The 13,667-nt window shown below is 40.7% G+C and overlaps 1 protein-coding gene across 2 annotated transcripts; it reads left to right on the top strand.

The window, feature by feature from the left end:
* The first annotated feature begins 5,550 nt into the window (after window positions 1–5,550).
* On the top strand, window positions 5,551–13,329 carry slc16a13 (solute carrier family 16 member 13). Of its 2 annotated transcripts, none has more exons than XM_038730654.1 (6): window positions 5,551–6,046; window positions 7,792–8,037; window positions 8,758–8,901; window positions 9,990–10,246; window positions 10,742–11,273; window positions 12,496–13,329. In XM_038730654.1, the coding sequence occupies exons 2-6, from the start codon at window positions 7,809–7,811 to the stop codon at window positions 12,720–12,722; spliced, it is 1,389 nt and encodes a 462-aa protein (XP_038586582.1). In that variant the 5' UTR covers window positions 5,551–6,046; window positions 7,792–7,808; the 3' UTR covers window positions 12,723–13,329. The 2 variants fall into 2 exon arrangements, with proteins under 2 accessions (XP_038586582.1, XP_038586581.1); XM_038730653.1 differs by lacking the exon at window positions 5,551–6,046 and adding an exon at window positions 6,334–6,480.
* Window positions 13,330–13,667: the final 338 nt, after the last annotated feature.

The following is a 13,667-nucleotide window of genomic DNA, read 5'->3' as shown; positions in this document are numbered from 1 at the left end:
TGAAGGTGTTTTGGTCAAGATGTGATACATGCTGCTGGACCTTTTAATGTAAAGGAATTTATTTTTGTAATTTACACAAAATTAAAGTTTTTAGTTGTATGTGTGTGTTGTAAAAAAAATTTTAAAAAATTTTTTATTTATTTTTTTTTACAGATTTTTAGGTATTTTTAATGCGTTAATAATGCATTATTCTCACACTGAATGGTTTCATAAAGCGGCTTCCCAAGATATTAATAGTGGCTCTTGGAGTATACTTGTAACAAATTACTAATAAGCTGAAATGCTATTAAAAATGTTCAGGGAACACATTTATGTGAAGTTTAAAAAGTATTTAAACTGTTCCTCAAGTATAGCACAAAAGGGTATACAACTAAAACTAAACTACAACTAAAATGTGATAAGTGCATCCAAAAAAAGTGCTACTTAAGTATGTTTCTTTTTCACTTGGGAAGTGTGGATGGGACAGTACAATTCCCTGTGTGTACTCAAAACCATATGAGGAATGGCTGACTGAGATTGAGCAGCTAAAGCACTTGAAACCTGAAGATTTTGGCCAGGTAAAGACAGCACAGTTGCATCACTTCCGTGATGCCAGTGAGCAAGGTTACGGCACAGAAAGTTACATTAGATTAATCAACAACCGGGGAAGTCCATGTTGCTTTAGTCACTGGAAAATCTAGAGTAAGTCCCCTAAAAAGAATGACCATCCCCAGACTTGAGTTTACAGCAGTCACTTTAGCTGTACGAGTAGATCAAATGCTACACTCAGATCTGCAGCTAAACCATGAAATGTCTATTTACTGGACAGACAGTCAGTCTGTATTTAATCTACAATCATAACAAGAGATGTCACACCTTTGTTTCTAATAGACTGGCAGTAATACATGACTTGTCAAAGGAGGATCAATGGAAGTATGTGGACTCAACAAAATCCTGCAGATGATGCTTCACGAGGATTAAACATTGAATCCCTCCCAAAGTCAAAAAGATGGTTACAAGGACCAGAAATCTCAATGGCCTCAAAATCCAGATGAAACATCACACAGTTATCTCCCTTTAGCTGATCCTGAAGTGAGCCATGCAGTTCATCTTGAAGTAGCCAGCAGCTTGGACACTAACTCCTGCATCAACGCAATGCGCACATTCCTTTGCCATGGAGGTACTGTAAAAATGATCAGATCAGATCAAGGTACAAACTTCATTGGTGCACAAAGGGAGCTTGAACAATCATGGAAGCAACTAAGTCATGACAAAATTCAAAGAAACCTTCTACAAAATGGGATAAAGTGGATTTTCAGCCCAGCATCAGGTGCTCATCACGGTGGTGTATGGGAGAGACTTATCATGTCACTCAAAAAGACAAAAAGATCCTCTGTTCTGTGCTAAGAGAACAAATCCTGGACGATGAGGCTTTGCAAACAGCCTTATGTGAAGTGGAAGCAATCATGAATGATAGACCCCATCACATCTGTAACAAATGACTTGAACAATGTGGAACCTTTAACACCCAATCATCTGCTTCTTCTTAAAACAAATCCTGTCATGCCTCCTGGACCGTTCAAAAAGATGACCTGTACTCCAGGAGAAGATGGAGACAGGTGCGATATCTGGCAGACCTCTTTTGGACGAGATGGGTCAGAGAATATCTTCCAATCATGCAAAAAAGGAGCAAATGGAATAATCTCAAAAGGAACCAGAGACCTTGTCATGATTGTAGTTGACTCTGCTCCAAGAAACTCCTGGGTCTTAGGACGGATTTTACAGACTTTGCCAGGAAGCAAAGGACTGGTTCGCAGTGTCTTGGTTAAAACCAAAACCAATATTCTACAGTGACCTATCAACAAACTTTGTCTACGCCTGGAGTCTGAAGAATAGAACAAAAATTGTAATTTCTGTTAGTATGAAAAATGATATATGAATTTAAAATAGCCTTTGAGTTGTTTGTAATTGCTACATTTAAGATTAAAGGAATTAGGGGCTGGAATGTTAGAGCCAATTTTTTGTTTAATTATTTTATAATTTGGATGATTTATTTTGAGAATAGTCATTTAGATTAATTAATTGTTTATTAATTTAGCTGTTCTGTTTAACCTTACTGATTAACTTGGATTTGGTCAGCTGTGGAAAGAGGAAGAGGTGTGTCTGAAAAGGTCCTTTTGTCTAAACCTACAGGCAGACACTAACGAGAGAGGACCAACACAGTCATTGACCTCATGTTTAGTTTGACAGTATTTTTGTTGTTAATTTTGTTTTAAATGAATGAGAAAAGAGGAAACGAACGACTCAAGCCTTATTTTTGATCATTTAAACATGTGAGTCAGATAGAGCCCTATAACCTGGAAAAGTTTTTTAATGGAAAATGGACAAGACAATAAGACTACAAGGAATAGACAATAGGTACTCAACAGGTAAGAATCAAAGTGGGTTATAATAATTCAAATGTGAAGAATATGACCCTTTAATATCAAAATTAACTCCAACATATATGAATAAGGTGGAAAAACCCACTTCCACTAGGACTGTCAGTTTTTTCAATTCAATAGTCAGTTCATCTATCCTCATGGTTGCATACCATGCATTGTCTTACATCCAGGGAGGTTGTGCGTCTCCTCCTCTTTGGCCTTCTTCTTTTCTTCAGTCAGGCCTAGTCTACTGTCTCCAAGTTTGGCAATGATGACAGGACAATGGTGAGCGCGAGCAGAACCATGCCTCCTTGTTCTCTCAGTCTGTTGCCCCTCCAGCACCATCTGTTTGGTTGTTGGTGTCATATCTAATCAGTTGTGTCACCTTGCCTACCCACGTAATCAGTGTGCCCCCTTAGATTAGTGGTTCTAGGTGGTCTCAGAGACCTCCACTCCCCTCGCTCCCTAGGAACACAAGACAGGGGAAAGCTCAGCCCACTCACTGATCTTGATCTTCACCTTGTTTGAGGCCTTTTGGTTGCTTCAGCACTCGTGTGCAGTGGGCGGCATGAATCCCAGTTGCTCTTTCTGCCATCTTTACTGCTGTTTCTGCTGCGAGCAGTATCTGATGCGAGCCATTCCACCTGCGAGATCGCCAATTCTTTCTTCTGAAATCCTTCACCACGATCCAGTCCCCCAGCTCCAAATCAGGCAGGTTTTTCCTCTGTGGCCTTTGGGATGGCCTGTTTGACCTGTATGTGGATTTCAGAAAGTACAGAGGACAAGTTCGCACAATATCTCAACATTTCATCCTCACATAGTGTCACGGAGGTGTCTTTTCACTGGCCGAATTCCAGTGTTCAGTGCCAAATAGGATTTCAAAAGAAGTGAGACCCCCTCTGCCCCTCACCCTGCTTCTCATGTGCATTAAAAGGAGTGGCAAAGCCTTTGTCCATGTTAAACCTGTTACTTCAAAACATTTAACAAGTTTGTTTTTCAATGTGCCATTCTCTCTTTCCACTGCACCTCCGCTAGGTGGATGATAAGCACAATGTTGCTTCAGATCAATCCCCATATACTCCCCTACACTTTTCAATGCTGCGCTAATGAAAGGTGTGTAGTTATCACTGGAGATCTTAGCTGGGATTCCCCAGTGAGGAATGATCTGGCTTATCAAAGCTTTTGCAACTGCTGCTGTGTCCTGTTTAGATGTTAGAAATGCCTCTACCCATTTAGAAAACACATCTACCATGACAAGACAAAATTTTAGTCCTCCAAATGGTGTTAGTTCAATGAAATCCATTTGCAAGTGATCAAATGGTTCATCTGGAGGTGGCTTCTCATCTTGGCCATACCAGATACCACGCTTTGTCATAAAGAGTGCAGCCTGCTTTTTTCCAAACAGCTCTCTCCTCTGGACTCCCTCTCGCCTGTAATTGCTGCAAAACAGCTGTGTAGTCCGTGGTGGGTCAGTTAAAACAGTATATTGAGATATTAATGTCTACTTTGCTGCAGGTCAGCTCTGGCATTCCCCTGTGAGATAGGATCAAGATTGTGTGGGCGTCACATTTACACCCAGCAATCATTTCAGGCAACAGTACAGCATAAAGAAATTCAGCAACCAGTTTGTGACGAGCGATAGGTTTGCCTGTAGATGTTAAAAACTGTCTGTTTGCCCACAATCTCCCAAAATCATGAGTAACACCCCAAGAATAACGGCTGTCTGTAAAAATGTTTACAGTTTTGTCTTTTGCCTATTTACATGCTTCTGTCAGTGCAACTAACTCTGACGATACCACAATTTTAGATATCTGTCACCATTCATGTAATTAAAGAATTAAAGAATTTCCTCTCTGGATCAATAAAGTATTTCTGATTCTGATTCTAACCACTTCTTATCTCTAAAGATCAGAAAGCAAGATGTCCTTTAAATTTTTCTTTCTTCACTTACCGAGTGTGACGGGATATCGGCTTATATACGCAGCTCATCTGGAAAAATCGTGCACATTATATATAAAAAAAGTGTGGTTATGAATAATTATGAATCTGGTGGGCTCAACCCTTTTGGACTTCATTACACTAAACAATACTACTAATTAATTGGGCTAAGCATTTTCTTAAAAACCTTGTCTCAATTTGGAATTTTATTCCCCACAATATTTTCTCTCTCTTTGTCGGTCTGAACTTTATTTTGAACTGTAATTACAATGTGGACAGATTCCCTGTAAAACTATCCACATGCACATCCAAGCAGGTCCTGCATGGTCTCTCATTTATAAACACAATTCTCACCTCACAGGTATCTAATTTGGAATAATAGAGATATTTTATATAAAAACAAATCAATTATTTTAATAATTGGTACAGAATCAGATTCTGCTAGTGAACCAGCTATTTAAAGGAGATGGAGTTTTTCCATCCATCCATCCATCCATCGTCAACCACTTATCCTGCGTATAGGGTAGAGAGTTTTTATTAACATATAATTTACCAGTTACGCCAAAATAATTTGTAGTTGTATTTGACGCCATTCCTTCGGGCACAATAATGCCTTTTAGAGACCTCCACCTACTTCTGTCTCCCTTCCCTGTGTAGCTGAATCACTAGTTGGTAAAAATCTTTTTTTCTCAACTTCCTCAAAATAATAAGAGCGTTTGTGCCTTGTTTCAGAAAGAAATTGTATTTATTCCACATGTTATGTTTTATTGGAACCGTCTGTAAACGACATTGGCTGGAAAAATGTTCCTCACAGATACCTGATAGTAAACAAGGTGAAGGAAGTGTCGTTCAGAATAATTCATAGATATTACCCTGCTAATCATTACATAAATTTAAAATAACATCAATACAAACTGTTCTCTCTGTGAAGACCACCAAGAAACTGTTTTGTAACTCTTTTGGTATTGCTTACACACCAGAACATTTTGGCCAAACTTCAGCAGATTCATCATTGACCATATTTATAAAGATTTTGCTTTAATTTGCAAGAATGTGGTATTTTGCTTTTATGGAAGTCAAAGTAAAGAAGTGTAAGTACTTCACAATAAATGTATTAATTCTGATGGCAGAATTACACATTCATAAATGTAATTCAGCAGTAAAAAACCTAACTTTTTTGCTCCATGAGGTTGTGCATTATGTCAATTTGATTTCTGGTTCCAACAACAAAAAGGCAGTTAAAATTGTAAAAGATATGGTCCTCTACCCCTGGCAAAACTTTATATAATTTTATTTGAGTTTTATATATATTTGTATACTGTTATGTATATCTTTATACTTGTGTTATACTTGTAAATTGCAGCTCTCTTTTTCAAATAAAGATGATAAATAACAAAAGAGCTGCAAGGGCCCGAAATGGTTTTAGGGACAGCACTTTGCGACATATTGTTACCTTGACGCCAAGTCATGTTACGTACGTATTACATTTTTAAAGAGTCACAGCGTTGTGGACTGCGGGTTATTCCCTCCGGCAAAGTCTGCGCTTGACTATTTGACAGTGGGACAGCCCAGAAGCCCTCACGGACTCGAAGTGTGGAGAACTGGATCCAGCCGGTGGCGTGTCTCGCTGTCAGTCTGCTGTTTACCACAGTGAACCTGGACACTGTGGACCATGTGCTGCTCCGGGGAAAGCTGACAGCGCGAGGGTGAGTGGTGTCGAGTCGAACTGAAGCTTTTCGTGCTGTGAACCGCGACATTGTTGTTCCAACGCGAGTCTCTCAGGCTGAACGATTTCAGTCAGTCACGGGTTATGAAACGGTTCATTTTTACAATAAACATTATCATAACCTCACTACTACCGCTACAGCAAAGACCTAGCAAGCAACAGCTGGAAAAACAAAACAAACCCCGCAGAAATGTTCACTATAACATCAAGAACATGACAAGCAGTGCGCACGCGCATGTGAAGCCTGGATTTATGATTGGAGAGCCCGCGTGCACTGATGAAGTGCGCGTTCATGTCGTTCTTACCTACCAGTTCATTGCTGTGTGTATGTAATAATGAGTGAAGGAGTGAAGCTGAGGACCAGCACGTGTCTACGGGTGCGTGTGTAAAACGTTAGACCCTGATGCCCATAAGGTAGGACCATACAATCAATACATGTTAATGATTTGGCTTTATTGCAAACGATCATTTATCTAATACATAGGCTATGGACTGAAACGCAAGCTGATGGTTTTTAATGTCCGTCCTATATGGAAACGCAGAACAGAGACACACATAATGTCTTCGCGCCAATATGAAATCAGGTTTTTGAGCCATTGTTTGTTTCTGCAAGTTTTCATTTTTCTTTCAGTGCTTGTGTGTTTGAGACAGAGCTGTGAGCAAATTCCTGTAATTCCTGCAGCAGTGAAGTGAGTGGCACGAGGTTATGAACGGATCAGTGCTGTACTGCTTGTTGCTTTTTGCCTTATTTTCAGCTCAACTCACAAATTGAGCAAAATACTGCTCAACCAGCAGCACAATTATTCAGAATTATTGTCTGCTTTTATATACTACAGTATAGTAATATGACATAAGAACTGGCCACACAAATAATAGTAGGCTATATTTTTTATTTTATATATATATTTTGCAGTAAAGCTTAACAGAGAGCAGCTGCAGGACAAATAAAACAAAGTATGTGTATGTAGAAAGCAGGAGGATCACTCACATCAAAGAGGAGGCACAGTTGTTAGGAAATCCTAAGAGGGAAACTCTTCCAGATATTCTGGTAATAGCAGATCACACAAAGTCCATAATGGCAGCATGTTGGCACGGAAGCTGAAGACTTTGTCAGAAGAGGAAATTCAGTAGCCTACTTTCAGCTGTTTGTGGTTCCTGCTGCAGCAAACATTTCTTTGTGTGGTGAAAGAAGATGCATCATATGATCAGCTTACTTACTTCGTACTTATCCCCTTAAAAATAGTACTAATGTGATCGTGATCATAGTGCTGCTGTGGTGAAGAGATAAAAATGTGTTTTCCTCAAAGTTTCACTCATCACTAAAAAAAACCTTTTTTATTTTCTGTCACCTCTGCAGACTGTGTCTATCCACTGTAGCAGAAAAAGAAAAGGCGTTGTTGTCTTCTGCTATTGAACATGCATTTATTTATTCATAGCTGATCTATGAACACTTGTCGGCAGCCATTGTCAGAGTTCACCTCTCACCTACATCTTGTTCTCAATCGATGGCCAACTTGTTAAGCTGCCTAGTCAAACTTACCTGGCACATCCAGGTAATCTATTGGCCAGTGGGAAGTTAATCATTACAGCTATTAACACCCACAGACGGTCTCTGAGACCTGCTGTGCACTGTCGCTAAAAGAAAGTGCTATCAATTCCTTTCTCTTCTAATCTGCCCTCCTCACTCTGCTTTCACGCTGACCTGCATTCATTGTATTTTCGCAGATAAATCTCTGTTAGACATGACCGGCCTCAAGGCCAAAGCAGAAAGCCAGAGTGATGAAGCCGAGGGTCCGGATGGAGGCTGGGGCTGGGTGCTGGTCGGAGCCCTGTTCGTCAGCACGAGCCTCGTCTTCGGCCTGATGCGTAGCTTCGGGATCTTCTTTGTAGAGTTTGTCCGGTACTTTGATGAGAGCGCTCACGCCATCTCCTGGATCTCGTCCACAGGCCTGGCAGCACAGCAGTTCTTCAGTGAGTCACTGTGTTAAAGGCGGACGGGGCTGTTTGTTATTATGGCTTCAACTAATTTTTATCATTGATTAATCTGTTGACATAAAACAGACACAATCATGTATTACTCCTCTTATTAAATCTTTACCAAAGAGAAACAGACATTTTATGCAAGGACTTTTAATTTATGAGCCATTTTATAGGTTGTTTTTGAAAAAGGGGGGCTGCAACTCATTAACCCTTTAACTAGCAGCGGCGGGGTCACTCATTACAAACTCATGCTGTGCAGACAAACATTGTTGAAGTCCACAGAACATTATTTAAAACTTTAGTTAGTTTAGTTTGGGGGAAAGGTGTTGACATCTAGAAAATTAAATTTGATGAAATTGTGCAGCCAGTAAAAAGCATTATATAGCTTCAATGAGGTGCTGGAATACGCTGATGCAGAATCTATATGACACATAATCTATATGTGTAGAATAAGATGTGTTTAGCAACCTGAATGATACTTCTGGGGAAACAAAATTGTACGTACATGTACATTATGGGTTTAAAATGGAGATTTTGTGGTGATAGCATGTTCCTTTCTGGTTTGAGTAAAAAGAATAAAGCATAAGATAAAAAAACAAAGGTGTTTTCACAGCACACTGTAGTTGGCAGGTTGACTGCAGTGTCTTTGTGTGTGTGTGTGTGTGTGTGTGTGTGTGTGTGTGTGTGTGTGTGTGTTTGTTTGTTTTGCAGGTCCGCTAGGTGCAGCACTATGTAATGCATACGATGCCCGGTTGGTGGTGATGACAGGAGGCTGTCTCGCTGGACTCGGCCTCATACTTGCCTCTCAGGCTACCTGTCTTGTTCACCTCTACCTCACTATGGGAGTTATTTCAGGTAACAGGTAGAACACATCACCTCTCTACTTTTAGATGCTTTGCAAAGCAGGGCATCTTTGTTTAGGGGAGAGCGGGGTAAGTTGAGCCAGTTTTTACTTGATGTGTCTTTAAAGTGAGGACACGACAGTAATGTCTCCAACTAAAACATGTCGATATATTTTAGGATGTGGTGCATCCCTGGGAATAATCAATTTAGATGTAAAGTAATCTGTTTTCAAAATATGGCTTTCCAATAAAAAGTGGCTCAACTTGCCCCATATGAGGGGATGAGTTGAGCCACATGGGGGTCGGGACATCAGTGTCATTTCATCGTGCAAACTCAAACGCCAGATCCCAACATTTAATTGCACTTTGATAGTGAAACATTGCAGCTTTGTCTCCTAGTTGTTTCATATTGATGTATCGCTTTAAAGTCATCCTGTTTATCGTCACGTCCCGTGCCACCTGATATATCAACTTCCCAGTTTTGTACCTCTACCACTGATCTGTCCAAACTGTCTTCCATTTATAGAAGCATGACATGATGGTTTCTGGTCTAAAATGCACAATGTCACATCATTTCGGTGATGCGTAAGAATGCAATGTAAAATTATAGCAAAATATCTGGCTCAACTTCCCCCGGGTCTTTTGGCTCAAATTACCCCATCCTGCCATTTTAATAAAATTCAGTCATCCCGCAGTTTAAGGGTAACGTCATGCTGACAGTATAGCCTCATACTGTAACTTCCTAAAGCACTAACACATGAGTAAGATTTTCTCATATGTCTGCAATTGTTCAGACACAAGAATCAGGACTCCTAGAACGTAAGAAAATCACTTTGAACGGCAAAAAAAAGTTTTCTGATCTTAAATGCTCATCACTTATTCTATGGACCTCCCTCCACCACAGGGTGAGTAAAATGGAGGACTCTTCAAAAATGTGTATTCACGTGACCAATTTTGTCTGTGGCTGCCGAGAAACAAGGGGTGGCTCAACTTCCCCACAGGCTCAAATCACCCCGGTCTCCCCTACGTATATTACTGTTACCGTAGTTTATTGCAGGTGAATAAAGGGGCCTCTCACAGCTTCCCTCCCCTCTCCTCCAGGTTTGGGCTGGGGGCTGGTATTCACTCCCATGGTAGCTACAGTCTTGGCTAACTTCACTCGCCGGCGCACCCTGGCATTGGGACTGGCGTTCTCCAGCATCGGCCTCTCCTCCTTTGCTTTCAACCCGCTCTTCCAGCTGCTGGTGGAGATGTACACGTGGCGAGGGGCCCTTCTGATTCTGGGGGGCCTCAGCCTCAACATTGTGCCCTGCGGGGCTCTCATCTGTCCACGGCGACGCTCTAAAGCACCAGCAAAGGTGGGACGAGCTGAGACGAGCTGATGATAATACATCTTTCACACTAAAAAATGTTTTAGCAAGAATTTGATGACCACAGTATCATTCCTGAAATAATATGTTGTTCTGTATGAAGGGAAGCTGCACCATTTCCCACAGAGAATTTAACTAACCAAGTGCTGCTCATTGCTGACACAAACCAAAACCTAAAAATCCCACAGTCACATTACTATAGCCATGTGGTGTGTGAAACCAAGAAATAGTTCCTCTGAAACTTTAAAAAAAGGTCCATAAAGAATCATATCCCTTTTTAAAAAAGGCCTGCTAGATTCAAATACCTCACATAAAACCGCCTGTCATTAAGTTATTCATGCTCTGACTGTCTTTCTACTTTCAGACATGATATTATTCTCGTGTTTGGTAAAAAAATATGACTTTACATTAACATACTATATAGAAGGTAATGTATGTTAACTTCAGCTGAAGCTCAGGATCTCCTTCTTCTCCTCCGCTCAGGTGGATTCAGAGAGCAGGTCATCACGTGCTGGACTGCTGCACCGCATCTCTTCCCACCTGGAACTGTCACTGCTCTTCGAACGGCCTTACATGACCTACACCGTGGCCATCACTCTTCTTAACGTCGGCTACTTCGTGCCATATTTCCACCTGGTGGCCCACAGCCGCCAAGCTGGCTTCTCGGAGTACCAAGCTGCTTTTGTCATGTCAGCCGCCGGTGTATCAGACATTTTTGGCCGCGTAGCGTCAGGCTGGTTCTCAGACCTGGGTCACTTTCGGACGATTCATTTACTGAGCGTGTGGATAACACTGGCAGGGGCGTTCATCATGCTGCTGCCTGTGAGTTCCTTGTCCGGCTCCTACTCTGCATTGATTGTGATCAGCCTCCTTTATGGCTTCTGCTCCGGGGCGCTGACCTCTCTGGTCTTTGCGGTGGTGCCCATGATTGTGGGTGTGGAGCGAGTGATGGGGGCCCTCGGGCTGCTGCAGCTCATTGAGAGCGGCGCGGGACTGCTTGGGACTCCTCTGTCAGGTACGAGCAGACTGGAATTTTGCTAGAGGGATCGAAGTGTTTGACAGGGGTTAATGAGGTTGTGCATCCAGTACAACAAGTTAAGACGGGATTTATAAAACAGTGCACAGAAAATAGTACAAAGTTTGCAGTTTCTTCTCCGAATATAGTTCTTGCACTTTGTTCCCTGTTATCTGTGACCTAAATAAGTCCATAAACAAACGAGTTGACACACTGAAGCTAAACGTAGTCAAACATTAGTTTGAGTAATCGGGTCAGCCAACCTTACCACACAGCTAAAAATTATAGCCAACATAGTTAAAGCAGAATTCCTTACAGGGTCTGAAATCCCAAATTACAAAAGATTTATTTGTAATTTGTAATGTAAATGTAATACAGTCTCACATTAGATGTTGGACAGAGAGTCTGTGGTTTATAAAGACTAGCAGTTCTTTAACAGTTTTGCAAATGACTGATGTGTTTGCTTAACCATCAGCAGTTTTTCTTTTTCTACCTCATGAAAAGTCGATCTTGTGCTTTACATGTCATTTTCGTGACATAGATCATAAAGATCATAAATCTCGCTAACCTCGCTAGCATCAGAGCACTCCTGTTTCTTTTAAGTTACCAAATAAATCAAATATTCACAGACTTTGCCACAGGAGACATGTCGACACTGATAACATTAAGGATGGCTCTGCTCCAGAACAGTTAATAGTGTTAATTACACCTGTGTTTGAACATGTGGCCTGTGAAAAAGTTATTTTCAGTTCCTCTGCACATTTTTCTCTCTCGGTCATGTCAACAACCCAGAAACATATTTCTCACTAGAGGTTCTTTTTCTTCTTCTTTTTAATTTAGTTAAACTGACCCTTTAAAAACTCCTAGCTTAGTCGTATCAATCAGCAGCCACGGTGATAAAACCTTAGAAGCTTCTCTGTTTGGATGTTTTAATTGCATAAACGCATGATTCTGCAACATCATCACTTCAGAGTAAAACCACCATTATGTAATCAGGCCTTTAGTAGCCTATACTGTACATTGCAACATGTGTTTCTCCCTTAGCATAACGAACATCACAGTTTCTTGTCAGTATTGTTTGCACACTTGTTCTTTGATTATCTCACTCTCAATTTGGGGATTACTTACACATCTCATGCTACATCTTATTGCTCTTTTGTTCATGTCTTCTGTGTTTTAGTATGAATATTCTTCTCTTTTCTCCTGTCTTCCATGTCCCAAGGGTTTCTAAAGGACGTCACAGGAAACTACACGGCTTCCTTCATGGTGGCAGGCAGTTTCGTCATTCTCTGTACTTTGACCATGGCCACTCTGCCTCACTTCTTCTCCTGCACAGACCCACCGTCTCCTCAAAGATGCTCTCTTGATGACAAAAATAAGGGTTTGCATTCAGAGTTGGAACAAATTAATAGTTTACCTTCTGACAAGAACCATAGAGGAGCTGAATGATCTGATCTGGTGAAATAACCAGGCTCAATATTCCGCAAGACTGTGGAAATGAAGGGTCCGACAGCCTTGTTAATTCTCGTCATGTGTGTGCTATATATACCTCAGAGACTCAGACCCAAAGTGAAGATATAAGCTTACTGTGACAACTCGGCCATCGTAACCTCAGTTTAATATCTAGGCCAGTTCCTTCTGCCTAAAAGGAAACTCAGATGTATGGTTGCTTTACATGCACAATATAGGAAATGTGAAGGAAAAGATTTTTTTTTGTTTTTATTGTTATTATTGTCATCAAGTTTCTGTGGGAAAGTCTTATATTGTCTTGGTTGTTTATGTGAATTTTAAGTGTGAATCTGATTGTGGAGATGTAAGAATCACCAGCATATAAATTTTGCACATACTTGTTTAATCCTTGACTTTTATTTTACTATTGGCCCCATATCTGCTGCTGTTAGTGCATTGTGTGCTATTTGCACCATCATCTCCAAAAAGGTAGGTACTACAGCTACAGATGACAACTTTTGTTTTTTACACAGAGACCTAGCAAACAAGCAAAACTGCCTGCTGTGGTATGTCCAGTACTGTATGGTAATTAAAATGAAATAGAATATTTATTTTGTACACCATGTAAGGACAATACCAACTTAACAATACCTAGATTTTTTTAGGGCCCCTTTACAAGATAAGAGCCTCACTCAGGTAATGAAGCAGAACTTGTCATATGTACCTCAGCAGTGCTTTATTGGCAGATATTCCAAACTAAAAACTAAATGTCTTAATGATTAGCAGCATCCCTCTGTGCTGCTAGCTGTTTACACTGATTCATCATCAACACTAATGTAGCGGCAGACACCAGCACTGCTTTCTGCACCTCTCCTTCAGCCTCAGGACGGTCACTTTCCATCAGATCACTATGTTGCTGGACAGGAATACTGTTATTTCTTACTT

Source organism: Micropterus salmoides, unplaced genomic scaffold (assembly GCF_014851395.1).
Source record: "Micropterus salmoides isolate LMB-PRFRI ecotype aquatic unplaced genomic scaffold, ASM1485139v1 Ms_hic_scaffold_2, whole genome shotgun sequence".
In the NCBI taxonomy this organism is placed as follows: Eukaryota; Metazoa; Chordata; class Actinopteri; order Centrarchiformes; family Centrarchidae; genus Micropterus; species Micropterus salmoides.
Note: the sequence above shows the minus strand (reverse complement) of the source record. Positions and strands in the feature narration are given on the sequence as shown.

Coding starts and splice junctions, on each gene's coding strand:
- slc16a13 (XM_038730654.1), top strand. CDS start 7,809: ATGACCGGCCTCAAGGCCAAAGCAGAAAGCCAGAGTGATGAAGCCGAG. Junction 8,902..9,989: donor CACTATGGGAGTTATTTCAG/GTAACAGGTAGA, acceptor CCTCTCCTCCAG/GTTTGGGCTGGGGGCTGGTA. Junction 10,247..10,741: donor GCTCTAAAGCACCAGCAAAG/GTGGGACGAGCT, acceptor TCCTCCGCTCAG/GTGGATTCAGAGAGCAGGTC.